The sequence below is a fragment of the Perissodus microlepis genome, chromosome 9, assembly GCF_051167445.1.
Source record: "Perissodus microlepis isolate ML-2025 ecotype Zambia chromosome 9, ASM5116744v1, whole genome shotgun sequence".
Classification (NCBI taxonomy): Eukaryota; Metazoa; Chordata; class Actinopteri; order Cichliformes; family Cichlidae; genus Perissodus; species Perissodus microlepis.
The window spans coordinates 10477629-10504869 of NC_140469.1; the positions used below are offsets into that span (position 1 = coordinate 10477629).

Sequence of the window (27241 nt, forward strand, 5' to 3'; positions counted from 1 at the left end):
GTGTGTGTATGTTCAGTCCATGTGTTAATGTGGGTCAGATGTCAGGAGGCAGAGTTCAGGAGTCTGACAGCTGTGGGGAAGAAGCTGTTCCAGTACCTGGTGGTCTTAGTCTGGAGGCTCCTGTAGCGCCTCCCAGAGGGCAGGAGGGTGAAGAGTCCATGTGATGGGTGACTGGGGTCTCTGATGATTTTCCCAGCCCTTTTCAGACACCGCTTCCTGTAGATGTCTTTTATGGCAGGAAGTGGTGCTCCGGCGATGCGCTGGGCAGTTTTCACGACCCTCTGCAACGCCTTCCGGTCCGAGGCAGAGCAGTTCCCGTGCCAGACTGTTATACAGTTGGTCAGGATGCTCTCGATGGTGCAACGATAGAAGTTCACCAGGATGTCTGAGGACAGGTGGTTCTTCCTCAGAGTCCTCAAGAAGAAGAGGTGCTGGTGAGCCTTCTTGACCAGCTTGGAGCAGTTGGTCGTCCAGGTGAGATCCTCGGAGATGTGGACTCCCAGGAACTTGAAGCTGCTCACACGCTCCACAGCCGTCCCCTTAATGTGGATGGGTGGATGTGGGTCAGCATTCCTCCTGTAGTCCACGATGAGCTCCTTGGTCTTCTCGGTGTTAAGCAACAGGTTGTTTGTGTCGCACCACTCAGCCAGACGATCCACCTCCTCCCTGTAGGCGGCCTCATCGTTGTCACTGATGAGGCCAATCACCGTGGTGTCATCTGCAAACTTAATGATGGTGTTGGAACCATCAGCAGGTCTGCAGTCGTGGGTGAAGAGGGAGTAGAGGAAGGGGCTCATCACACAGCCTTGTGGTACACCGGTGTTCATTGTGATGGTAGATGAGCAGTGGTTATCCAGCCGGACATGTTGGGGGCGGTTGGTCAGGAAGTCCAGTAACCATTTGCAGATGAGGGAACTGATGCCCAGGTCTGTCAGTTTCCTGATGAGTTGTGAGGGGTGGATTGTATTGAACGCTGAACTGAAGTCTATAAACAGCATTCTGGCGTAGGTGTTGTTGTTGTCCAGGTGTGAGAGGACAGAGTGCAGTGCGATGGAGACTGCATCCTCTGTGCTCCTGTTCTGGCGGTATGCGAATTGGTGGGGGTCCAGGGTGGGGGGGAGACAGGATTTGAAGTGTGCTAGGACCAGCTGCTCTAAGCACTTAGTGATGATGGGGGTGAGTGCTACTGGGCGGTAGTCATTGAGGCAAGATGGGTTGGAGTTTTTGGGTATCGGGACGATGGAGGTGGATTTGAAGCAGGCCGGTACCACAGCGTGGGCCAAGGACAGGTTGAATATGTCTGTCAGCACTCCTGCAAGCTCCCCAGAACACGCTCTGAGAACACGCCCGGGTATGCCATCAGGGCCTGCAGCCTTGTGGACATTGATCCTGCTCAGCACCGCTCCTACATCGGTGGGGGAGAGAGTCAGAGGTTGGTGGTCTGGCGTCACGTCTGCTTTGGTTGTGGTTGTGGGGTTCCCTCGCTCAAAACGAGCATAAAAGTTGTTGAGCTCGTTGAGGAAGGAGACATCAGAGGATGCGGGGGAGGGTTTGGTGGTCCTGTAGTCTGTGATGGTCTGGAGTCCTTGCCACATGCGTCGGGGGTTGGAGTTGGAGAAGTGTTCTTCTACCTTCTTTTTGTAATGGTGTTTGGCTTTTTTGATGCCCTTCTTTAGATTAGCCCTGGCTGTGCTGTAGGCGTGTGCATCTCCTGACCTAAAGGCGGTGTTGCGGGCCTTCAGGAGGAGACGAACATCCCGGTTCATCCAAGGCTTCTGGTTGGGGTACATGGTGATCCGTTTCTGGGTGGTGACACTGTCTGTGGTTTTGGAGATGTAATCCAGTACAGATGAGGCGTACTGGTCCAGGTCTGTGTGGGTGAACGTATTCCAGTCTGTGTTTTTAAATCTGTCCTGGAGCATTTAGCATTTATATGATTATTTACGCTTTTGATTAATTGCTGTGATTCAATCTGAAACCAAATTTGAGTCTATTCAGAAAACAAGACATTTCTAATGCACCTCAGACCTTTGAGCTGTGGTCTACATTGTAATTATAGTGTGTGGTTATTGATTAGAGCAGATGATATGAGACCATCAGGAGAGACTGTTAAAAAGTTATGAGCTGTCTTGATGCAGAGAAAGTGGAGTTTGTCATCCTTGAATGATGGGATTCAAGGATTGAATGATGTTCTGCCTCTGTGCTCAAGTTCAGACATAGGCTTTAAGCAACCATGAGCCACTGATACGCGTGATAGATTAATCAGCATGTATCAAGTGGGCTTGTTAAACAGCTCTGATAGGAGAAAGTCAATGAGCACGCAATAAAGTGGACTTGTTAGGGCCAGTTTACCATCAGCCTTGCTAAAGTTGAACTTCATTTGTATTTAAAGACAGACTTTAAAGAAAATTCTTATTTGAAACTGGTGATAAAATCCAGGTCAGATACAGTTACATACAAACATACAGTACACACTGCTGCTCAAAGGTTGGAGGTCAGTTAGAAAAGTCCCAGATTTTAATAAAAAATTGGCTTTAATGTAATATCACATGAAGGTTATCAGTAATGTTTTCACAGCTTTAATCAAATCCTTCATCATCCATAAGTTGTGATGGAAAAATGTCTGCAAGCGTGCAGGAGCCCATTTTTAGAGACAATCACTCCTGTGTTATAATGTTAATTGAAGTTTATCAGGTGAGATGACCAATAGACAGTGTTGGGTAAGTTACTTTAAAATAGTAACTTAGTTACATTACTAGTTACTTCTCTCAAAAGTAACTCAGTTACTTCAAGTTACTCATTACATTCAAAGTAACTAGTTACTAGGGAAAGTAACTTTGGTTTTACTCAGAATTCTCTTGTTAATGTGTTGCTTCCGTAACTGGATACCCAGCAAGAGTGCCAGTCTTCTAGCTTGCTTACTTGCCACAAGTGCACTGTGCCACCTACCAATAGAAAGGAAAAGATAATGTGCATATTTCCACGAGAGAAATCCCACGCCTGGACCGTCATTGACTGCCGCCATGATTCTAGCCTACGTTACAGCGTCATGTGCGCCTTTTACATCCAACACAAAAACTGCAGTCGTGGTGCTTTCGATTGTACTCAGTACTCGGAAATTCTGCCTGCTGAATAGGAAGATGTAGGCAACACCAGACTGCAGATGAGCTGCATACATGGCTGGACTGGGACAGAAAATTGGCCCGGGCATTTTGACTAGAGACTGGCCCACCATTATAGGAAAAATCGTAAAGCCTTTGAATGAAAATAAACACTGTTGTGACAGTGATGTACACTGTTTTGATGGTATATATGCATCAATCTATCAATCGTTTGTTGTAAGATTCAGATAATTATTTTTTAAAAGCGAGACATTTTAAATGAGAATAAGAAAGAAAAGTATTTCTTTGTGCCCACCTCTCCCTGTTAATGCCCTATCTGGGCCCCCTGGCAAAACTTTGCTAGATCCGCACCTGCACAGTTACCAGCTGTCAGCTACCTAAAAAAGGATCCTGGGGTTATTTGTCTCTCAGAAACAGTTCATAACTTCCCTTCAACTCATTTATGTCACCTAAAAGGTAAACCTGTTTCTCCATCACCTGTTCAGCTCTGATGATTCAGTAAGGACATCTCCTGGTTTCATCTTCATGTTTCCCTCTCACCAGATAACCAAACCGATATCATGACCAGCAGCTTTTTTGCAGCTGTGGCTCCAGCAAACATCAGCTGATACTAGAAATTAATATTAAATAAATTCTAACAACAGCTGATCAAGCTTAAACGTGCTGCTGTTGTTTAGCGCGACATCCGCTGGTTTCCTCTTTCGGCGCAAAGTGGGCGATAAACAAACAAGAGAGAAAAGCCGATCAGCTGATCATTGATCAGTTTTCATGATTGAAGTAGAAACGGGAGAGGGAGGGGGGAGAATGAAAGAAGAAGAGGCAGCTGTGCAGCAAAGACACAGAATAACTCCAGCTTTGTGCCTTTTTCATTGTAGCTGAATTACGGGACAAACTGTTCCTTTTCACCTCAATAAGAAACGCGTAATATTTTCTCTGAATACCAGACGGGACGGTTGGCAACTCTAATAACTTATGAACAAAATAGAGTTCAACATCATTAACTTCATAGCACCCACCCAGCTGTATAGAAACTCCGTCATGCTAGCTAGTACGCAGTACGGAAAAAGTCAGAATAACGAAAATAAACTCCACCTAAACTTGGTTTATATCTGACCCAGATAGACTGCAGGACATAACTTCTTACCTGAAGTTCAGTTCACACTTGGACCGGCGGCCGCCTCGGGTCTCTTTTCCTTCTGCGTCCCCTTTCCCTCCTCCACCTGCTGGCCTCCACCACTTGCTAATGTTACTGAATCTGTGGAAGCTGCGCGATAGCCACCACACGAAGTAACGAGTAACGACCCTATCTAAATCCCAGTAACGACTAACGCGTTCCTGATTTTGGCATAATAACTAGTTACCGTGCTCGTTACCACAATAATAACGTAGTTACTGTAACGCGTTACTTAATAACGCGTTAGTCCCAACACTGCCAATAGATGATAAGAAATATACTCTTACTAATTATTAGAGTTGAAAAGTACTTTGCTAAGCAAAATTCAATGAGGTTAGGCTGGAGATTGAGACGTTAACATAAAAGGTTCAGTTGGTGATGCATGAAAGAAAAATAATTTTCTTCTACAAATCTATTGGAAAATTCTGATTGTAAGGAATGAAAAATATTCAAAGAGTGAAACTGTTAGAAAAGTGAAGGTTTTGTGCAGCTGGGTGTTGCAGCCCCTTTAGAGGAAAATGTAAACTTGGTTTAACGAGGTTAAAAACAGAAACTGGGATGATCCAGACACATTTATTGTTTCTTTAATCCCCACAATAGTTTGAGTTTGTGCTAAAATTTCTTAAAAAGCTGTTTTGAGTGATAAGTTAGGCTTTTAATGTGTTAAACTTGCATTAGATAAGACAATGTACCACTGAACACAGGAGGGATTATTGCTGAAAATGAGTTGAAAAGTACTTTGCTAAGCAAAATTAAATGAATTTAGGTTGGAACTTGAACTTTTAATATAAAAGTTTCAGTTGGTGATGTATTTAAGTTTCACACATTAGAAATCTCTGTTAATCATTTTTTTTGGTTTTCTTCTGAGTTTAGTGTTTATTTGTGAGCGTTGTTTTTATTTGCACGATTTTACTCTGTTTGTATCACCTGTTTTTAGTCTTTTATTTTTACATTGTTTAAATCCACTGTGGATTTGCTGGGCATGGGACAAATGAGCTGATAGTGATCACCTGCTGAGGCATGTGTGTGTCCAGTGGTGTCCTTTCTGCAGGATCTAGGACTGAGCAGCTCCCTCTGCAGCTGGATCCTTAGCTTCCTGTCTGACAGACTCCAAGTGGTCAGACTGGGCAGCATCACCTCATCCCCCATCACACTGAACACTGGTGCTCCACAGGGGTGTGTACTGAGCCCTCTCCTGTACTCACTCTACACCTACGACTGCACGGCCACTAGAAACTCCAACATCATTGTAAAGTTTGCAGACGGCACTACAGTGGTGGGTCTTATCACCAACGATGATGAGACGGCCTACAGGGAGGAGGTGAGCGCCCTGACCCACTGGTGTCAAGACAACCATCTCACCCTCAACGTCGCAAAGACAAAGGAGTTGATAGTGGACTTCCAGAGGTGCAGAGAAGTACACACCCCCATCACCATCAACGGCGCTGCTGTGGAGAGAGTGAGCAGCTTCCGCTTCCTTGGTGTACATCTGGCTGAGGATCTTACGTGGTCAGTACACACAAACAAAACAGTGAAGAAGGCGCAGCAGCGCCTCTTCTTTCTCAGGAGACTGAAAAGATTCGGCATGAGCCCCCGCATCCTCAGGACCTTCTATCGCTGTGCCATTGAGAGCATCCTCACTGGATGCATCACCACCTGGTACGGCAACAGCACCGCTTACAACCGCAAAGCTCTCCAGAGAGTAGTGCGGTGCTCAGAACGGATAATTGGAGGTGAGCTTCCCTCCCTCCAGGACATCTACAGGAAGCGGTGCCTGAGGAAAGCAGGGAGGATCATCAAGGACTCCAGTCACCCCAGCCATAAACTGTTCAGACTACTTCCATCAGGAAGGAGGTTCTGCAGTATCCGGTCCCGTACCAGCAGACTGAGAGAAGCTTTTTCCATCAGGCCATCAGACTGCTGAACACTTCATAGACACCTCACCTTCAATACTGGAACTTCAACATTATGCACTTCATACTGTATATAAATGCCACTTGTTTTGCACAATATCCAACTACCAACCTCTGTATATTTTATATATTTATTTTATTTTTACTCTATTTAATTTGTAAAATATGTATACACACACACACACACACATATATACACACACGTAGACATACATATTTAGTATACACATTCAGTAATATGCATACACTCTTATATTGTACATATATTTATTCATATAATTCTCAGATTTAGCCATTCTTATATTTGCTTGTTCTTATGTTATTGTACTTTGCACACCTCTGTTGCTTGCGAAGCTCGCACACAAGAATTTCACTCACATGTACTGTACCAGTGTACCTGCACATGTGATGTGACAATAAAAGTGATTTGATTTAAAGGTCGTATTAAAAGGAAGCAAGCTGAGCACTGGAAGGAGAGAGGCCCTAGATTGGAAGAGGAACGCATGAAGGCCAGGTGGAAAAGAGGGAGCCGCTGTGTGATCGTGGGGGTGCGACGCCTCATCTGGAGACCCGTCAGCGTGATGTGGTCACCCAGTCCCGACAGCAGGAACGGCGACAGTAGGAGACAACGCGTGTGATTGACATCAGGGCAGATGTATACCACTGCCTGCATTTGCGAGTAGTGTCTCACTGTTGTTCACTGGGTGCAGCCGTGTTGGGAGAGGGTCGCCATGGCTATAAGCCAGGGCAGCTTCCGGGATGATGGTTCTGGCTTGTATTTGTTTTAACTTACAGGTGATGGCGTGAGGGGAGCCACGGTGGTATCGAGCGACAGACTCCAGTGCAGAATGCGAACTGGGCTGGGATGTGATGGGCCCAGTGGACGGATGAGACTGGGACAGGAGGCTCCTCGTCTGCCTGGCACGAGGCTGGCGTGGAGCCCGCTCAGCAAGAGGAATTTCTGTCCAGCTCAAGAACACACAAGGAATATTCATCCTGGGTTGTGGGACTGGGTGGGATTTCTGTGCATGAAGAGAATTGTATTTTTACCAGTTTTAGAATAATCTTATCTAGTCTCGGTGGGAATTTTAGCATATTGAGAAAAATGTTGTTGTGAATTGGCTTGATTTAAATCAAATTGAACTGCATTCAATTAAAGCCAAATATAACTTGTAATCAAATCTATTCAAATGTAAAGTCATCTCACTCAATTTGGACAACTAGCACTAAAAAATACACTGACATCCTCTGTTTCCCAATTAGCAGATCAGAGGTTGCTGTTTTATTTGTGACTCAATACTTGAATGGTTTTATCCTGTTTATAAATAAACATTTAAAAATGACATTACTTCATTGTATGATTAATTCTTTGTCTGTGTCAGTCCTTTAAATGTTGTTCCTCCATAATTATTCTAGAGTCTTTACAGTGTTCAGTGACTGCTGTGATTTGGTGCTACATACATAAACTTGAAGTGAATGAATCCACCTGTTCACAGGAGATCACAGGAAGATGACACCAAACATCAGAAGATGTTATCGTGCGCCACAGTAAAAGGGTGGTTTCTTTGGGATTAAAAGCACATAATAAACTACAGCAGAAGCTCACATAAAGCAGGAACTAAGCAGGCAGCACTTCATCTGCTAATGCACGTTTTGCACTTTTATTGTTGTCTCATTCACTAACAGTTCAATGGTGCAAGATTACCATACACAGAATTAGGATATCTGCATGACACATCTATGCTGTACAGCGAATGGATTATAATTATTACAAATACAGTAAACATATTTACATTTTAGTTCAAGCTCCATACAACATAGATATTTACAAAGTATGAAAATGAAACCGGTCTGACTAGTAATAAACAGCGTTAATGACGTTTTTTTTCTTCTTTTCTTTTGGTGAACAAATCTGAAAGGGGGCGGGGTTAACTGATATTAATTGTCAGAGGGGGAAAATATCATGGCTAGTTTTGTTTGAAAGGCATCAGCGGAAAAACAAACACACACACAGAAAAAAGTGATGAGGTGAAGAAAGACACAATAAGTCTGCTGTCGTTTTAAATGTCACAAGCTACTTTGTATAGTCCTATATCCCTGATATTAGAAAAAATTAATGAGTTAAAATACACCTTTATTTTGATAGTGTCCAGATGGATGCCTAGCATGACTAATGAGTAGAACCCCCCCCCCAAAAAAAAAAAAAAAACCCAACAGACTTCTAATTCACTCAAACCGCTTTCTAATAAAGAGGAAGCACTAATGTAACTCACCTCCTCAGTCGAGGTGCAGGGGGTTACATTTTAGGTCTCCCCCCCCCCCCCCTTTCCTCTCTCTTACATTCAAACCCTCTCTTAGTTCACACTAGAACAGCCACACCATCATTTGGTTTAATATGAGTGGAACAACTAAACCGCACAGACTTTATTTGACCAGTTAGTTGAACCTTTTATTAATATGTGCAAAGAGCTGCGAACTAATATATATACACTGCAAACAATAAATACACAATCCAAAATAAAAACACCTCTGCAAATGAAGTGGAAACGTTTGCTCTGGCAGCGCTTCGCATCAACATGTATGTGAGGTACTTTTGAGACTTGATCTGTGCATAGGTGCATCTTTGATGTGCAGCTCAGAGATCCACAGTCCAGCACGTTTCTGTTTCTCTGACCGTCAGGCTGGCTGACCCGAGGTCACGTCAGAGCTTTGTTTTTTATCTATATGTAACAGACAGTCGGTTCCTCTCCTTCCACGCATTTCATACGACACAGCAGGCAGACTGCTGGTTGGTTGACCAGAGTATTTTAATGTCTGTCATTAACACATCTCGAGAGGCGTAGGCGCCAAAAAGTGAATCCGGAGCCAAATGTAGCAGCTGCAGCACGGCACACAGAGCAAATATTTTCATGGGGTAGTATCAGAAATAAGACCTTTGAAAATGTATTCCCTTTAACTTCTTTCCTTCTATTAAACCCTTTGAGAAACAGCTATCCAGTATACTCCTGATATGAGCTCTTATCATTTGTTCCTGATGCTCAAATACAATCCAGGACTCAACATATGTGGCTGTGTCTCTGTCCTTGCTATAGATATGTGTTAATGTGCAAAATAAGGTTAAAAAAATTAAGAAATAAATGTGAGTTAGAGCAAGCTAGAGGAGCAGAGAGGAATGTGTTAAATGAGGGTTAACTACCACAACAGACCGCATGTACAAATCAAGTTCTCCCTCTAGTTCGTTTTCATCCTCCTCGTCCTCCTCCTCATCTCCTTGTAACCCTGTTTTTACTCCTTGGGATGAAAAAGCAAAAAGGGGCCCGAATCTACTCCTGCAGGAACAATCGGTCATTTTTTTTTTTAAACTGCTGAGATATGAAGCGATCCTCGCTTGTTTGTCTCTAGTTAGTCTGCAGTATTTATGTTAACAAGAATGCATGAGTATTTTACTGACTCACTAACTGACACTGGCACTATCGGGGGTTTAGAGGCGGCGTATGTACACAGATTGAGGAGGATCTAAGTATGACGTGGATGACAGTGGAAATCGGGCGTGGCCCTCCTGTCAAATTTCATTCCCACTTTGAGTTTTTGTTTCAAAGATGGTTCAGCCTGATGCAAATCTCACTGCGAGAAGAAAAATACCCTATATATCTATTAGCAGCTATAGTTTAGGTAGCAGAGTATAAACTAACACGTCACTTGGAGAGATCTGTAGATTTTTCCTTCATGGTTTCAAATGTAAGCTGGCTGATTTGGTTAATTTTTGATTGTATAGGAATTTCTTTTATTTATGTATTAATCACATTATTTTATTGTACAATGTCTTGGTGCCACTGGATTTTAACATGTCTGACACCCATACTGTAAGACAAATGGTGGGGGTGTAGTAAGGAAGTTGGGGGAAGCAGACCACTCCACAAGGGAGTGTGAACCTTAAGGTGTGAAACAGCTGTGTACTGCCTTTTGTTCCTGGAGAAGGTATTTAACTGAGAGCCATGTTAGGCTCAGTGAGACTCTGCTGACCCTGCCCCGTGGTCATGTAGGCTCTCCACAAGCTTGGTTTTCTGTTCTTTGTGTGTTTGGATTAAAAAATGTTAGCTACCGCTCACCGCTTGTCTGCAGGCTTTATTTAAGCATGGCCTGCTGGTCTTCGCTGTATTCCACCTGTGCTGCGGAGAGGTTGAGGACGCCTCGCTCCACGGGGTCCTTGTCACCAAAGACCTACAACATCATCTTGCAGCAGATGGAGTCACTGTGCATCGTTCAACCATTCGGCACACTTTACACAAGGAGATGCTGTATGCGAGAGTGATGCAGGGGAAGCCTTTTCTCCGCCCACAGCACAAACAGAGCTGCTTGAGGTATGCTAAAGCACATTGGACAAGCCAGCTTCATTCTGGAATAAGGTGCTGTGGACTGATGAAACGAAAATTGAGTTATTTGGGCATAACAAGGGGCGTTATGCATGGAGGAAAAAGAACACAGCATTCCAAGAAAAACACCTGCTACCTACAGTAAAATATGGTGGTGATTCCATCATGCTGTGGGGCTGTGTGGCCAGTGGAGGGACTGGGAATCTTGTCAAAGTCGAGGGACACATGGATTCCACTCAGTATCAGCAGATTCTGGAGACCAATGTCCAGGAATCAGTGACAAAGCTGAAGCTGCGCCGGGGCTGAATCTTTCAACAAGACAACGACCCAAAACACTACTCAAAATCCACTAAGGCATTCATGCAGAGGAACAAGTACAACGTTCTGGAATGGCCATCTCAGTCCCCAGACCTGAAAATTATTGGAAATCTGTGGTGTGAGTTAAAGAGAGCTGTCCATGCTCGGAAGCCATCAAACCTGAATGAACTAGAACTAGATGTTTTGTAAAGAGGAAAGGTCCAAAATACCTCCAACCACAATCCAGACTCTCATTGGAACCTACAGGAAGCGTTTAGAGGCTGTAATTTCTGCAAAAGGCGGATCTACTAAATATTGATTTCATTTCTTTTTTTATGGTGCCCAAATTTATGCACCATCGCCAAGATCTTTCCGTTTACACAGACCCTCAAGACCCTCTGTGAACACAGCAAAATGCCTTTGCATTATTTCTTTTAATCAAGTCTTATCTGATCATTTGAGGAAGAAAGAAAACACAAGCATCCTCAGTCTGTTTATAGTAAAACCAGAAACGATAAATTAACAATTCACTTTAATCATGCATTAACAATTCGTTGGCCGCTTAGAACAACATTTAAAAAACAAAAAGCCCATAAATCAGAGTATAAATCCCTTTGAGGCAATAATAATTTTAGGTTACTTTACAAAAGTAAAAAGAAAAAAAATGGTACATTTTAAAATCCTTTGTTTATGGACATAATTCTTCCTGTTGGACACAAGAAGCAGACTCCAAAAGAACTTCAAGACTCTGCAGAAGTCTGATTAGGCTGGTGTTCATGCAACTGGCTCACTGTAGTGTGATAATAGTGTGTTTCTCAAAGCATAGGGTGTAACAAAGAAATGGATGCCTCCTGATGGGAACAGTGAAGACGGTTTGGAAGTCCTAAAACCTCTTCCTTTGTAATGGGCAGCAGTTGGTGACTCCTCTTGTTACAGGCCAGTTATACCACAGACAATCCATTTAAAATTTTCACAAAATTGCTCACAATTGAGAAAGTTTCTTATTTCCTTCTGACTTTCCCATCTTACTCTTGTTTTTATGTTTTAAGTACATTTCCTGAAAAGTCCACCATTTCTATGATCAGAGATGTGAGCCTGATCTCACAGGTTAGGGTTCGGTAAATGAACAGTCATACCATTTATTTTTTTCATTCACAACATACTAGATATTATTCTTTGGTTCCCAAGGTGGACCAGCTCTACCAAGTTTAACCCTTCAATGCCTGTAACAAAAAACTGAATGTCTTTCACATGATCCAAAGTGGGGCCTTCAAACAGTCCAGCACCTGGAACTGTTTGTGTACTTAATAATATATTGCTGAGCTTCTCTAAGTTACAGTAGCTTGTGTTAGTATGTGTACACAAAGACATAAACATTCAATGATAAAAACACACAGTAGAATAAAATTGTAAGAAGTCATCAGTTGATGCAATTTAAGGACACTTGTTGTTCTGTGCAGTCTCACCTGGAGCTCACATTTCTAGTTCATGCCATCATGACCAAAGATTCTTAAATTAATAGTTTAAAGATGTCCATGAATGCACTGCTAACTGCTCTTCAACCTTATAAAAATCAACATGCATTTTGAATAAGAAACACTTTTACAAAACCAAAAGCTTCACTATGTTTAGTGATTTATCTGTCTAAAAAACAGGTTCAGTTTGTAACTGAGAGAGCGGCTCGGTGGCGCTGAATTATATTTCCAATAGAAACACAATTTCATATGTTGTAGTAACAACAGACTGCCACTAGATGGCACCCTAGGCCTACTTTACCATGCTGTTCCAGTAAAAAAGAAAAAGTGACAGAGCCTAGAAAGAGTGACAGTGACACTTTTTATGAACTCATCTGTAATGGGTCACCTTTTCTATAGAAGTGCTTCCCTTCTTTTAAAGTAAATACAGGCTTACAAAGATCCTGTAAACATGTTTCTGAAATAATCCTAAACACAATCATTAAATCAAAAATGCAAGAAACAATTTATTTAATCACTGTTCTTAACTGAATTCCTTAACTTATTACAAAAATAAACAAAGACTTTTCTGCTGTCTTACCCACCTATGTGCAGGCAGGAGTGTGACATCTCAGAACAGCAGAGGATTGTCTTACCTCATTAAGTGGATCTCCCTAAGTGGAGGCGACCTGAGACAGGTGGGGAAGAACTATTGGGTTGTTGGAGTACATATTATGAAATAAAAAAATACAATATCTCAATAAACTGTTGTCCTGTGTCTTAAGGAGTAACAGATATCACTGTCTGCACTCTATGGAGATGGAGCTCAGAGTGAAGCTGTGGCCGTACCTATAGCACCTGTGAGTCACACATTTTCTGATCCTGAGCATTTCTCAAACACAGGAGGGGAGAGCCTGAAACCATTTACCTAAGTCACATTAGCACTAGTGTTCAGCCTAAAAAATAGACAAGTTAAAAGTCATGCATTTGAGTCTATCATCCTTTTTTATTATTTTTTTATTATATTATTTGTTTATTTATTAAAATATTTTGGAGACACTGTTAGCTGTTAGAAGAAAATGTTTTAATGATAGTATATATATGTCATGGTCCTGAGCCTGCCGACTCAGTGTTTTGTGTTTCCTTATGCTTTCGTTCATTCCGAGTATGTATTCTGTTGTGATTTGCCATTTGTTAGGTTTCTCTTCTTTGCCTGCCTGCTCCCACTTCTCTGTGTTCCCTCTGTCTGTCCATGGTGTTATTGTGTCTACTTATGAGTCTGCCTGTCAAGTTCAGTGTCCTGTCTGGTTCTTTGTGTCTGTTAGTTTCCTGTTTTATTCTGAAAGTTCATGTCTCATGTCAGTGTGTTCAGTTTTACCACTCCCCCGTCTCGTTAGCCTAATTTCTCCCAGCTGTGTCTCCCTCCTGTGGCCCATTCCCTGATTACTCCCCGTGTATTTAAGCCCTGTGTTTTCCTGTGCTCTCTGTCGTGTCGTCTGTTTAATTCCATGTCAGTCTGCATCATTCTATGTTACCCGGTATTCATTCTGCGTCTCTCTGCCATCTCTCTTTGTGCATTTTGCTCCTCCTCCCGTGAGTGTCTGGTTTAAGTTTTGTTCTTTAGTTTTCCCAGTTTAGGTTTGTTTACTCCCCGCTCTGCTCTTCCTGTTTTTGTCACCTTATCACCTCTGTAAATAAACACTCACTCGCACCCCAGCCAGTACCTGCATTTTGGATCCTTTTTTCAATACACCACACGACTGCTCCCCAGCCGTGACAATATATGACAGTAATGAGACAACCTAAGATATCCAAGATTACCACAAAAACACAGAAATAAAAATCATAGAATCACAGAAAGATTGTTTCTCTCCTGTTAGTCTTTAGGCCCAGTTACCTTTTACTTTTCTGTGGTCAGTAGCCCTTCGTGTCATATTCTGTCTCTATGTATAATATAGAATTACTAATACAATAACCTGTACGTAAATGAACTTCATTGTGTAATTGATGGCCGTTCTCAAAGTACTAGTCACTTAAAGATTAAGTTTCACATCTAAATTCTCATCTTTGAGTAACTAGAAAACTGAGCTATGAAATAAATGTAGTGAGGGTAAAAGTATCAAATCAAAGTATCAAATTCTCTGTTATACTTTACATTTATTGTCTAAAAACACTTTGATCTTATCTACATATTTATATATATATAAATATATATATAGACACACACACACACACACACACACACACAAACGCACATACTTTCCTCTTTTTATTCAAATATTAAGTGTACCTCACTTAGTATTTGATTAAAGACTCATTCCACATTTTTACTGATTGCAAGTGATTTAATTACATGATAAATGACAAACAGATTATCCCAATAAATATTCATTTATTATTTACTTGTGAAATTATTCATTCAGCTTCACTCAGTTATAAAGTAAACATTGTATTAGCTGTTTTAAGTACTGTAAATATAAAGTTATTCTATGCATAACATTTGACTTCAAAGGAATATGGATGTGTGAATTTCTTTAAACACAACAAATGCAAATTTTTAAAGGGAGCTGAAAAAAGCTCACATTAGAAAGGTAACAGGGGATCGTCTTTGCTGTGATGCTCTTGTACTCGAGTCAGGACGGCATTTCCTCCTTCAAATGGAAGCTTTCTCCACACCAGCAGATGAAGGTAACTGGTTCCTCCAGCATGAACCTGCAGTGGAGAGACGTGAAAACCACACTGTGTTTAACACTGAGGTTCAATGTAACGGGTCTGTCCATAAATAGCTTTTCTTTTCGGATTTTTCTTCAGGATGATGTGAAGAACATGTATAATGAATATGACAGTAATATTTACCTTGATGAGATAGTTTGTTCCTGCTACCACCTGACTCCTGTACTTAAGAGCAAGGAATGCCACACATTTCTTATTTGTCCTTTGCTCTGCTTGGCTCTTGACCTTTGTTTGAATAAAATAAAATTTGATATGAATCCAGACTGAAATTCAGAGTGAAGAGTTTTGTGTGTAGAGACTGCAAAAAAATTAAAGTAGACTAAAGCTCACCTGATTACAGATCTTCCAGATCTCTGGAGTGGCAGGCATCGTCTCTGTGAATCCTCCACTTAACACTTTAGCCATTCTGAAGGTTTGTTCAAATAAAGAGTAAAATATAAAAATCTGATAACACAGCTCCAACTACTGTATAGTCCAGTAAAGTCACACTACTTACATTTGGCAACCTTTTTATTAGGTACACCTGTTCCACTACTTGTCAGAGGAATCAGTCTTTACATCAGCAGCAACTCAAAGGCATGTAGACATGGCCAAGACAGCCTGCTGAAGGTTGAACTGAGCATCAGAATAAGGAAGAAGATGTCTAAGCGTGGCATGGCCATTGATGTCAGAAGCATGTGAGTATTTCAGTCACTGTTGATTTACTAGGATTGTGTGCAGGCTACATTTCGCACAGACTCATCAAAACATTTTACTTAACAGCCTCCATAGTCACCATGCCACAGTCCCAGTCCAGCAGAGCATCCTTGGGATGTGCGTGGAAGGGAAATTTGGATGAACAGCTGTGACACAAGACTGAGACCATGTATTTCTATTTGTTGCAGGTAAACCTCTTACAGTGTGTTAGTTTAATTGCTCTTTCATACATATTAGAATATACGATTGAAAACATTAATGCAATGCTGGACAGTATTCCGAAAAGTGAGCAATCTCAAATTGTGACTGAAAAAAGTACAAACTGTTCTGATGATTTGTCAGTGTATAAAAGGCCCCAAAGTTCATAGGATAGTTTTACTGGTGTTTATAAGTTCATGTAATAGCCAGTCTTCTGTCAGTTTGGGCCAGCCCACCTTCTAGTGACATCATCCGGTTAGTAAGGTGGGCAGTTTAATGTCGGATGAGCAGTGCTGGTCCGGAGGGGGTGCACTGATTCCTGGGGAATGTTAGGTGTGCGTAAATGACAAGTAAGTAGTGACCTGTGTTGTATTTTGCCTTTGTTTGTGTCAGTACTGTAGTATGTTACCATTTAGGAGCTAATGTAGTCCGTAGTTGGAGCGGTAGGCCACGCACGCAACGCATGAGTTCACCCTCATTTCATATGCTAATTTATGTTGTTAGCTTACCCCGGTTTAGCTTTGTTGACGCATGTACGGTCGCTCATATGTCCATAATGTCATTCCTGTGTTATCAGACCTTCTCTGTATGTTGTATGTGATGCTTGTGATTGTTTACTTTGAAGTAGCGGAGTTTGTAGCGAACAATTAGGTACGTGGATTAATAAAATAGCGAACGTAGTTTGACCGGAAGTATAGCGTCCCGCTTCCCCTTCACAATAAGAGGATTATAATGGGGGCGCTTTTATTTTGTACAACTACCGGAAGTAGTTCCTGTGTACTGACGGTTGCTTAACCTCGAACTAATGCTATTTAGTTGCATAGTGTGAGCAGTTTGAAGTGTATTATATTTTTCTGATCTTTATATGTGATTATGTTAACTATGTTGTATTATGTTTATATTTGAGTATTTGACTTGTCTATTCTCTTTAATTATCGTTATTTCCCTTGTTTATTTCCTTTGTAGGAAACCACACACACACACACTTATGTACACCCGCTGTGTTTACAGCCCCAGAAATTGAGTGGTGACAATAAAGTGCCTCAAACGGAACCTCAAGCTCCCTCCTTCTTTCATATTCTGGGACAATTTGGCCTTAAGTGGTGTTCTGGCCGACACACCGCGGTGACCGTAGTGCTCAAAGACTGAATCAGTGCCACAGCCGTGCCTATCTTTGATATCTCCACTACAGTCAGATTCAAGTGAGAAGTGCATAAACGATACATAGCAGGAGGCTTCTCTGCAGCTCATAAATGACAGTTCACTTGACCACAGTGCTGGCTGCTGAAGTACTGAGAGCACAGCCTATGAAAATCTGTACTAAATACGCCATTCTGGATTGCTCCCAATTTAACCTCTTTCATCTCTTTTTATAGCCCTGGTGATGGATACTTCCTTGTGTAGGCTCAAACTGATGTTTGAACGCTTGTGGTGATGTAAAATAAAAAAGACATTCAACAAATCTGTTTTGAAAGTGTAAGGAGTACACACTACACGTATTTTATTGTGTAGGCAGTAAAAGTAAAAAGTAGTCAGAAAAATATAATTAAAGTACGAAAACCTGAAAATTACTACAGTAACAAAATACTTATCATCTGTCTGTGTGTCTCAGTTGTTTAATCCCAGATGGTTATTACATATATTTATGCTGTATAAGCACTGAAAACTTACCAGGAGGTGGCACCAGCTCATTCCTGCTGTCAGGAATAAATAAAAACAATGCTGTGTGTTCAACACTGAGGATCAGGAAATTTTTAAATAACTCCAGAAATTCTATTAATAAGCATAATTTTCTTTCTTTTGTTAGATAGTTTGTCTTTTCCTCTTACTTGTCTCTCACTCTGTTTGGTCCTTGACCATTGAAAGGAAAGGAAAGGAAATCTGCCACCATAAGTACTTTGTGTGTTCTGACATTTTTGTTTATCTTTGTGTATCTGGGACGTTCCAAACTGACACCATGGTGCCAAAAACTTGATGGGGTGAAACATTTTTGACATTCACAGCACGATGACATCAGTTCTGAATCCCAGCAGGTAGTTAAGACAATAAGAAATACACAATAATCATTTATAAGATAATAAGATTTTGAAAAGCAAAGTCACAGTACTAACTGTGTAATCTATGTGTCATGAGTCGGTGACCCAATGTTTTGTGTTTTTAAATTATTAATAGGCTTTGTTCTCATTATTATTTAGAATTTCTAGTTTTCTGTGCCATCCCTGTGTTCCACGTTTAGTTACTCTTGTCTCCGTGTTTCTTGTTCCCTCTGTTCCCCTAGTCCAGACCTTCCCAAAGTGTGGGGCCCGCCCCCTAGGAGGGGCACAGAGCCATTGCAGGGGGGGGGGCTCGGAATGAAAAGGAGGGAAAAAAACAAAACGCTTGGACACTGCTAGCACGGGGCGCCCACAGAAACGCAAAGCAGGAGATGAAGCATCGCTGAATATGTTTCCAAACCAACTTCATTCTAAGCCAAAGACTAGAAAATATGCTGAACCATATCTTCCCTTTGGCTTCACCTGCACAAGTGCCGAGGTAGGTCTCCGCTGCAGAATTAGTTTCCCCTGTGTCGGGAGCAGCGCTGGGCTGTTCAAATCACAGACTAACAGTATCCTACAGTTGTTTATGTTTTTAAACCCATTTTGCACAGAGAGGCATTTTTTGAAAAATGTATTGATAGCAATGTTGAATATTATTACACATGAAAAAAAAAACCCAACTACACGTAAAATAATCACACCGCGACGCCTCTGCCTTTCTAAATGGAGGGACAGTAACTGCGTGTGTATGTAAGCGTGTAAAACCTGAAGATAGTCAGATTAACAGTATTTTGTCTCTATCTGCCATTCTGCAATTCATCTCATGTAAACAATAACGTGGCGCACAGCGTGATGTGAAAAAAGGCACATGCCTTTGACGTTGCGTGACGAACTCTGTATTCCTCGTCCACACGTAAAAGAAAAAAGGAGTTTAAAAAAATCTCAGTTTTCGGTGATTCCAAACGCCGTTTACGTGTGGACGAAACAGCTGCGTTTTCAAAAATACCCGTGTAGGTGCGGACGTAGCGAAAAAGAGTTAGTAGTTTATTTTCTTACTACCTGTCGTTTATTGCAGATTACTTGTATTTGCTTAATTGTTTACTAAATGTTTGAGGTGTGAAATAAACCGCAATGGAGCAAAATATGGGTGTGTGTGGTTGGAGGATGTGTTTGTGTGTGTACGTGTGCGTGCGCGAGAAGGGGGCGGGGGGCGCGAACATTTTTCTTGTAAAACAAAGGGGGGCCCAGCAGAAAAAGTTTGGGAACCACTGCCCCAGTCAGTCACGTCTCCATGTCTCAGTGTCACGTGAGCGCCTTTGTGAATGTCTCTTGGTTCCTGTTTTACTTTGAATGTGAATCGTTTTGAGTTTTGCTTCCCCTTGTCCCGTCATGTCAGGTTAGAAACAGCTTTGCCTCCCTCCTGTTGTGTATTCCCTCATTACGCTCTGTCTATATATTGGCTGTGTTTTCCTTTGATTCTTGTCAGGTGGTCTGTTTATCTCTCCTTGTGGTCTCCAAGTCTCAGCAGACTTAGCAGACGTGACACTACGATCTTTACAAATCAATACCTGTTATTGCATTAACTGCTCCTACATAATGTTTATGGAATCAAAGTAGACATCTGTCATGCTTCCCTTATTTGATTTTTGCTGCATTACAAACTTCTTAAATTACCTTTATAAAGAAGAAGAAGAAGAAGAACAACAACAACGACAACAAAAAGCCCTAATATACTATATGCTAAATAAAATACTATTCACTTAAAGTAAATACAGAGAGTGAACTGCCTTGGTGGAGGTTTGCATTCTCTGAGTGCTCTTTGTTTATTAAGTCACTTCCTTTTTTTTTCACACCAAGATGAACATTATCATGTTTGTTTTCTTTTTCTTTCCTCAGGTTTTTTTTTTTTCATTTTCCATGTCCTCTTAGTGTTTGTAAGGGATTTATTCACAGTATCAGCACCAAATATGACTTTACTGTCAAGAAACTGATTAACCCAAAATATTTGATAATTTCTTTATTATTCATGTGTGAATCTACTTATTCAACTTCACTCACTTCTAAAGTATACATTGTACCATCTCTGTCTTCATTCCTGTATATGTAATTGTATTCTCAGTATAACATTAAAGTTCACAGGAATGTTATTACAATAAAATGATAATAACATATTACATTTTGACGATAGAGAAGGTACGCTTTGGTGTGAAAGGTTCAAGGGGATCGTCTTTGTGGTGATCCTGTTCTACTCCAGTCAGGACGTCTTTTCCTCCTTTACATGCAAGCTCTTGGAACACCATCAGATGAAGGTAACTGGTTCCGCCAACATGAACCTGCAGTCAAAGCAGGGAAAACCATGCTGTGTGTTCAACACTGAGGAATCTCAGATTTACATTTTAATAACACACATGGATGTCACAAAAAACTCTGTCAATAAGCAGCTTTTCTTCTTCTCCTTCAATGATGTGAAAAACACGTGTAATGATTTTCACAGTAATAATTACCTTGATGACATAGTTTGTTCCTGCCACGAGCTGACTCCTGTACTTCACAGCATGATATTCCACAAAATTCTCATGTGCCTCTAGTTGGTTTTTGACCTTTGTTTAAATAACATACAATTTACAATACAATCAGACTGAAATTCAAAGCAAAGATTTTTGTGCATAGAGGCTCTGAAAAATCAAAGTAACTTGAAACTCACATTATCACAGATCTTCTGAATTTCCTTATGAGCTTTCTGTGTTTCTGTCCATCCTCCGCATACAATGCCAGCCATTCTGAAGGTCTGCCGAAATAAACAGAGATGTAAATGTTTGCTTTTAGGTGTCTCTAATGTTCAATACAGGTGGCTGACACACATATTTATACTGGATAACAAACCCAGAAACAGTAAGTAAAGGGTGGGGCTAACTGTGTAACCACTGCCCTCACATCATTGTTACTCAACTAGAAAATATGTATGCCAAATTACACGAGGACTGCACCCAAAATCAGTCCCAACATGTCTGATGTAATGACGGATCCAAATTTTGAATTTCTGGTTCAAATTGTCATCATTTATGGAATCAGCCAGGACAAAGGTACAACAGTGAGTGTCTGCAGCCATCTTTGAAATATGGTGGAGGCTCTGTCATGGTTTGGGGCTGTATTTCACCCAGTGGTGTTGGAGAACAGCTTCCACTGTCAATGCAGTAAAACCTGGATAGAAAAACACACAGCGAGACACTATCAGTCATGGACCAGACCTCAACATTATTGAATGAACGTGGCATCATCTTCACAGTGAACAGAAGAGAAGGCAGCCAATATTCAAAGATATCCTTCATGAAGCCTGGAGAACTATTCGTGAAGACTACTTAAAGAAATTAAAAGAAATGACACAATGACCTTTGTAGAATTTGGAGTTTCAATAAATTACTGAGACTCGATGATTTTACGCATTATTTTCTGATAGAAATGAGGTAACCTAACGAATACTAGGAAGGTCAAGCAGTTTCTTTCATGAGTTTCATTTTCACCGGTCATTCTTTTCATTTTTGAAAGCAACACTTCCCTTTTAACGAAGCAATCCTACAGTATCATGTTACGGCTCTACCGCTCAGAATCAGACAAAGCTGAACTGACTTTTCCCCCTTCACATGTAAGCATTTTCCACACCAGCAGATGAAGGTTACTGGTTTCTCTGACATGAACCTGCAGTCAAGAATACATAAAAACAATGCTGTGTGTTCAACACTGAGGATCAGGAAATGTTTAATAACTCCAGAAATTCTATTAATAAGCATAATTTTCTTTCTTTTGTTAGAGAGTTTGTCTTTTCCTCTTATTTGTCTCTCACTCTGTTTGGTCCTTGACCTTTGTGTAAATTAAGACTGCTTAATTAAGATAAATAGACTGCTATACCTCCAGCACCATCCTTAAAACCTTCTCCCTCACACAGAGAGAATTATGACCTTGTTTTCTGCCTAGCTGACACCTACAGATTTACATCCCTGATAAGCAGAAGGAGTCTCACTAGCTGTTTAACGTCTCCCATGAACTTACAATGGCCCCACCGTGTGTGTGTGTTGTGAGTACAAGAAAATAATTATTATAATATGATGTGTTAAATTTGTTTAGATCAGATGAATAGGAAAGGATTTGTCTCTGTGTTTCAGTTTGGTTTTGCTGTAGCCTGAGAGTGTGTGTAATTGTTTAGAGAGAAAGGAATTTATGGACACTGGGGGTCTGCCTGCCATAAAAGGAGACAGGAAGCTACAGTTGGGGGTTGCTGATGCTTGTACCTTTAATAAAACTCATAATTGTTATAAACTTAGAAGTAGGTTTGTAGGAGACTCTCCACGTGCTTATCTGTAAATGTAAGACAACAAGAGGCCAATGGCCCAGTGGATGCAGAGTGGGAGTCTCAGTGTTTGTAATATGTTAACTGTGTTTTCTATGTTGTGTAGAGGAATTTGGTGTAGCTTGGGTGAGATTACTTTTATGACCTCCAGGAAGTCACGTATACAGACACACACCCACACCCACATACACACAGGTACGCGCACACACTCACTCACGTGCACTCACATAGACACACGGGTACGCGCACACACTCACTCACGTGCTCGTGCATACACACAGACACAGAGTTTGCAGGACACCATGGGGGTTTTATGATAGGGTCGCTTCTACAAAACTGTGTTTCACAGACAAAGGAGTGAAGATTTGCAGAGGGACACCGGCCTTGCACATCTCCCCTTCTAGAAGATGCTTAAATGAAGATGAATAAAGATGAATAAAGGTTTTGTGAAATGACTACTGAGTTCCGGTGCCGTCTCTGGATGTGTGATAGAGCATACGGCCCATTTGTGGTGCACATGCATACAACTGGTGACTATGTGATTCTACAATCACTGAAGTGATATGGTTAAAACATGTGATCAATACAACAGAAAGGAAATCTTCCGCCATAAGTACTTTGTGTGTTCTGACATTTTTGTTTATCTTTGTGTATCTGGGATGTTGTGTTGTTGTGTATTCCCTCGTTATCCTCTGTCTATATATTGTCTTGTGTTTTCCTTTGCTCCTCATCGGGTCCGTCTGCTTATCTCTCCTCTAGGTCTCCAAGTCCCAGGTTTCCTCAAGCTTTCTGTATTGTTTTTCTATGTATCTCTCGTGTTGTGCAGCCAAAAATAAAGCCTTCCTCTTTGTTAAATTTCCACCTCTGTTTGTTTGCATTTGGGTCGGCATTCTCCACACCATCTGCATTAGAAGACATAGTACAAAGATTAACATGCCCAAATAACCTTTTTTCCATCCTCGTTTTTTCAAGTGATCATCTAGATTTATCTTATGAACAAACATGGTAATTGATTTCAGTCATCTGTCCACATTTGTACTTCAGCACAACAGGACTGTGAGTATTACTGCAGAATGCTTGGAAGTGTAACCAGAATCAGTTTACAGACAAGTACTGTCTTGTGTGACATTTGTGGTTATCTTTAGTTATCTGGGACATTACAAACTGACACTGTGGTGAAAGAATCTGGGGTTAACAATTTATGACTTGTTTGAACGGGGGAAAAAAAACTTGTTGAACTAGTGTAGGAGTGTTTAGCTTATTTTAGAGTTTAGAAATGTGTTATCATAGAATGTAGAACTATTGTAGAGATACTGACACTGCCCTCAATATAATAAAGGCCTGATTGTGTCATGAACTTAGGAGTAGAGTATAGGAGACCCTCTCCAGTTGAACTGTGAAAGTAAAACAGAGAGGATTTAATGCTGAGTGGAAATTCCCCAGAGAATGTTTGGGTGGGGGTCTCAACATTTGTAACTGGATAACTGTGGTCTGGAAGGGAGATGGGTTTTATGACCTCTAGGGAGTCACCTACACCCACAGTGTTTTAACTGTCACGCACACACATCCACACGCACACTCACTCATGTACACAGTCACACACGAGCACTCACATAGACACACGTGGGAGCGCGCACATGTAGGCATTCATGCGCTCGTGCACATAGACACAGACAGTTTGCAGCACACCGTGGGGGTTTTATGATAGGGTCGCCCCTACAAAACTGTGTTTCACAGACAAAGGAGTGAAGATTTGCAGAGGGGCACCGGCCTGGCAAGTCTTCCCTTCTAGAAGATGCATGCTTAAATGAGGATAAATGAAGAAGAGTAAAGATAAATGAAGATGAGTAAAGATGAATAAAGGTTTTGTGAAAATGACTACTGAGTCCGGTGCCATCTCTGGATGCTCGAGGAATAAAAAGAACCGAGGTAAAACTGATTTCGCAACACTAGACATGCATAACATGATCACCTCCCTTCTGAATGCTGCACGTAGCTACGACAAAAAGAAATTCAGGATAAACATTTCCAAGAAAAATGATACTGGGAAGCAAATTCATATTACTGACTTTTATTCATTGTATGATTTAATGATAGCTGTGCTTTTATCTTCTTCTGCACTCCATTAATTTATTGGTTTATTTGTTTTCATCATGCACTGTTATTTGCACTTTTAAATGACTTTTGATTAGATTTAAAAAGTAATTATGTACACTACTGAACAAAAGTCTTGAGCTCTGTGCGTGTGTGTTTTATTATGTGGTTCAGGTTGGAAGTTTTTCAAGCATAACAAAGGCAGCGCATACAACAGACAACCTGGCCAAGACTCTATTTTAAATTGAATCTTTAGACACAACTTTATTACTAATTGCCTGACATAAAACAAAACATTGTTTTATACCCATTTCTTTGGTTTAGTATATAAAAGTACCATGGATAACACATTTTCAACAAGCAAAAATAAAGATCTTATTATTAAATTGTTTGCATAAATAAAGATCTGCCATCTAAAAACCTGGTATACAGCAGCATTGTGTGCAGCATGTCCTTAACCCTTTAAGATCAACCATAGAACCAAGTTCGCCAGAGCTTACTTTATATTTTTACATGCTGTAGTGCCATTTTTGGGAGCATTTCAAGTTGATATACATCAATACAACTGTTATAGCCCATATTTTAATAATATGTATGCATTAAGTCCATAGTAACTACATTAATTGCAAAAAAGTGCAATAAACTACAAAAAAATTGAAAATCGGTTTTGTTTTTTTTACATATATTACTATATTACTTGGAGAAATTTAAGAGGCTTATCCCTCAAAACTTTAAATACAAAAAAGTTGCAAAAAATAGTTTACAACAACAGGAAATTTATTTTGAGTGTCTTCATAGTTTTATTTTTGAGATACACCAATTTTTATATACTGCAGGAAAAACGAAAAACAATCCTATGATGCAAATTTGCAAAGAAAACAGCATGTGCATCCAAATAAACTATTTCCAGCAGTGCAATTCGAGTTCTAAGCATCCCAGCAACTATTCAGAAAAGCATAAAGTCAAACATGACTTATAAAAACACCAGTATAGGCTCTTAAGGCCTACAAGTAAAAAAACTACATTTTCCGCGAAAATGACGTCACTTCCGGTTTTGGGCAGAAAATGGTGGACATGCGATCGTTCGGGCTGACGTCTGTTTCAATGTGGGAAGTGTTACTAACAGCTGATCAGATCGGCAAAGCGTGTTTCTGGAATATTATGTTTTTGTTCCTGCAAGGGCTTTTTATGCAATTTTTGCAAAGCTTTATGTGGAAGGAAACCGTGACTTAGGACAAGCTGATGGCATAAGATGTAAGTACAACTCCTCCGGTTTCATATGCAAAAAAAATTATTGCGCTAGCTTATGCGGTTGCAGTGCTACCGGGATTTAAAAATAGTTACGCAAAAAAGAGCGTGCCCGCTCTGACCGGCTTCAAAGGGTTAAATTATTCAGCTACTAACCGCTTTCTGTTTTCAGAGAACAGTTAGATGTAGAGAAGAGAAACCTCAGCTCTTTTCGAGAACATGCAGATGTAGAAAAGGGAAAAACCCGTTGCTCTGAGTGACGTTGTTATTTTTGTACACACACACACACACAGAAAAGTATAAATAAAGAACGCAGACAGTGATGAGACGCAGGTCGCAGATTGTGCGTTCATGACTGCCCACGCGTGTAAAGACAACTGCAGTGTTTGTGTTTTCTAACTCAGGTGTCTTAGCTGAAGAACTACGGGGTGATTTAAAGAAATCCCCTGACATTTAAATTGGTCCTTCGAGCTTAGCGATGGAAACAACAGACACGTTCCCTTTCAGTCGATTCACTCGGTACAACACATAAGTATGGGATATCACGCCCTCGCGTGTCCTGGCTGAAGAAACCTTTAATCACGCCTTTAAGGCAGATGACGTGTGATGACACGCGCACGGCCCCGCCTGCACATATAGCCGCTGTCATCACAGTCATCCCTCAGTTCTTACGCTCTTCACCTCGCTGAGAACACCTCTGCTGAGTTGGGCTAGCTAGCTGCTGCTAGTTAGCTCCGTTGTCTGCCGACTTGAACTTAGCTTAACTGCCCCTGTTGGTGTTAGCTTCCACCGCGCAGTTGGTGTGTAGGCTGCCCGCAGAGCGCTAATTTCAAGTTTTCCCGTGCAGTGTTTTGCTTTGTGTTTTGGAATGGACTCCAAACCGAAGCGAGCAAAGCAGAAATCTTCTGTTCGCCCCTGTCCTCAGGGATGCGGTTTCTCTTTGCACGACAGCGACCAGCACGATGCCTGCCCTGTCTGCCTGGGGATCGTCCATGCTAGGAGAGCGTTGACGGAGCCCGAAGCCTGTGCGTTTTGTCGCCAGCTCCGGCGCTCGACCCTGGAAAGACGGGTGACGTTTGTGGAAAAAGTGCTGGGACGCTCGGCTGTCGCACGGCATGACCCTCTCCTTTCCGAGTCTGGAGGATTTTCCGGTCGATGTCCCCGCAATTAGCTGGGCTGACCACATGGAATATGTTGACGGGTTAGCCGATGACGAGCCGGAACCATGCAGGAGCGCTGACGGGCTTCAGCCTGGGTTGAAGCCCGCCAGCGCTCCCCAGGACGATGATGACGTGCTGGACATCGGCCTGGACATCCATGGTTTGTCGGAGGATGAGCAGGAGAGCTCATTGTCGGCCCAATGTACCGCCGCTGCTGCGCCGGTCGGCCACGATGACACCTCTCTTTTCTCCCTGTTTCGCCGTGTTGCTGAGAAGCTGCAGGTGGACTGGCTCTCTCCTCCGCCAGCTCAGAAGCCGTCGCGGTTCGCGGGGTTTTTCCTCCCACCGGAGCCCGCAACGGCCAAAAACTGCCTTCCCATGTTCCCAGACTTTCTCTG

At 41.5% G+C, this 27241-nt stretch overlaps 1 protein-coding gene across 1 annotated transcript; it reads right to left on the bottom strand.

Moving 5' to 3' along the window:
• Positions 1-14916: 14916 nt before the first annotated feature.
• On the bottom strand, positions 14917-21370 carry LOC146380033 (uncharacterized). Its single transcript, XM_084939916.1, has 7 exons — positions 20701-21370; positions 20501-20596; positions 20169-20329; positions 17015-17146; positions 15397-15472; positions 15190-15291; positions 14917-15045 (listed from the first exon to the last, which is right to left on the bottom strand). The coding sequence occupies exons 1-7, from the start codon at positions 20773-20775 to the stop codon at positions 14917-14919; spliced, it is 771 nt and encodes a 256-aa protein (XP_084796042.1). The 5' UTR covers positions 20776-21370.
• Between the last annotated feature and the right edge of the window lie 5871 nt (positions 21371-27241).

Coding starts and splice junctions, on each gene's coding strand:
- LOC146380033 (XM_084939916.1), bottom strand. CDS start 20,775: ATGGCTGGCATTGTATGCGGAGGATGGACAGAAACACAGAAAGCTCAT. Junction 20,330..20,500: donor GAACAAACTATGTCATCAAG/GTAATTATTACT, acceptor CTTTGACTGCAG/GTTCATGTTGGCGGAACCAG. Junction 15,292..15,396: donor TCTGGAAGATCTGTAATCAG/GTGAGCTTTAGT, acceptor ATTCAAACAAAG/GTCAAGAGCCAAGCAGAGCA.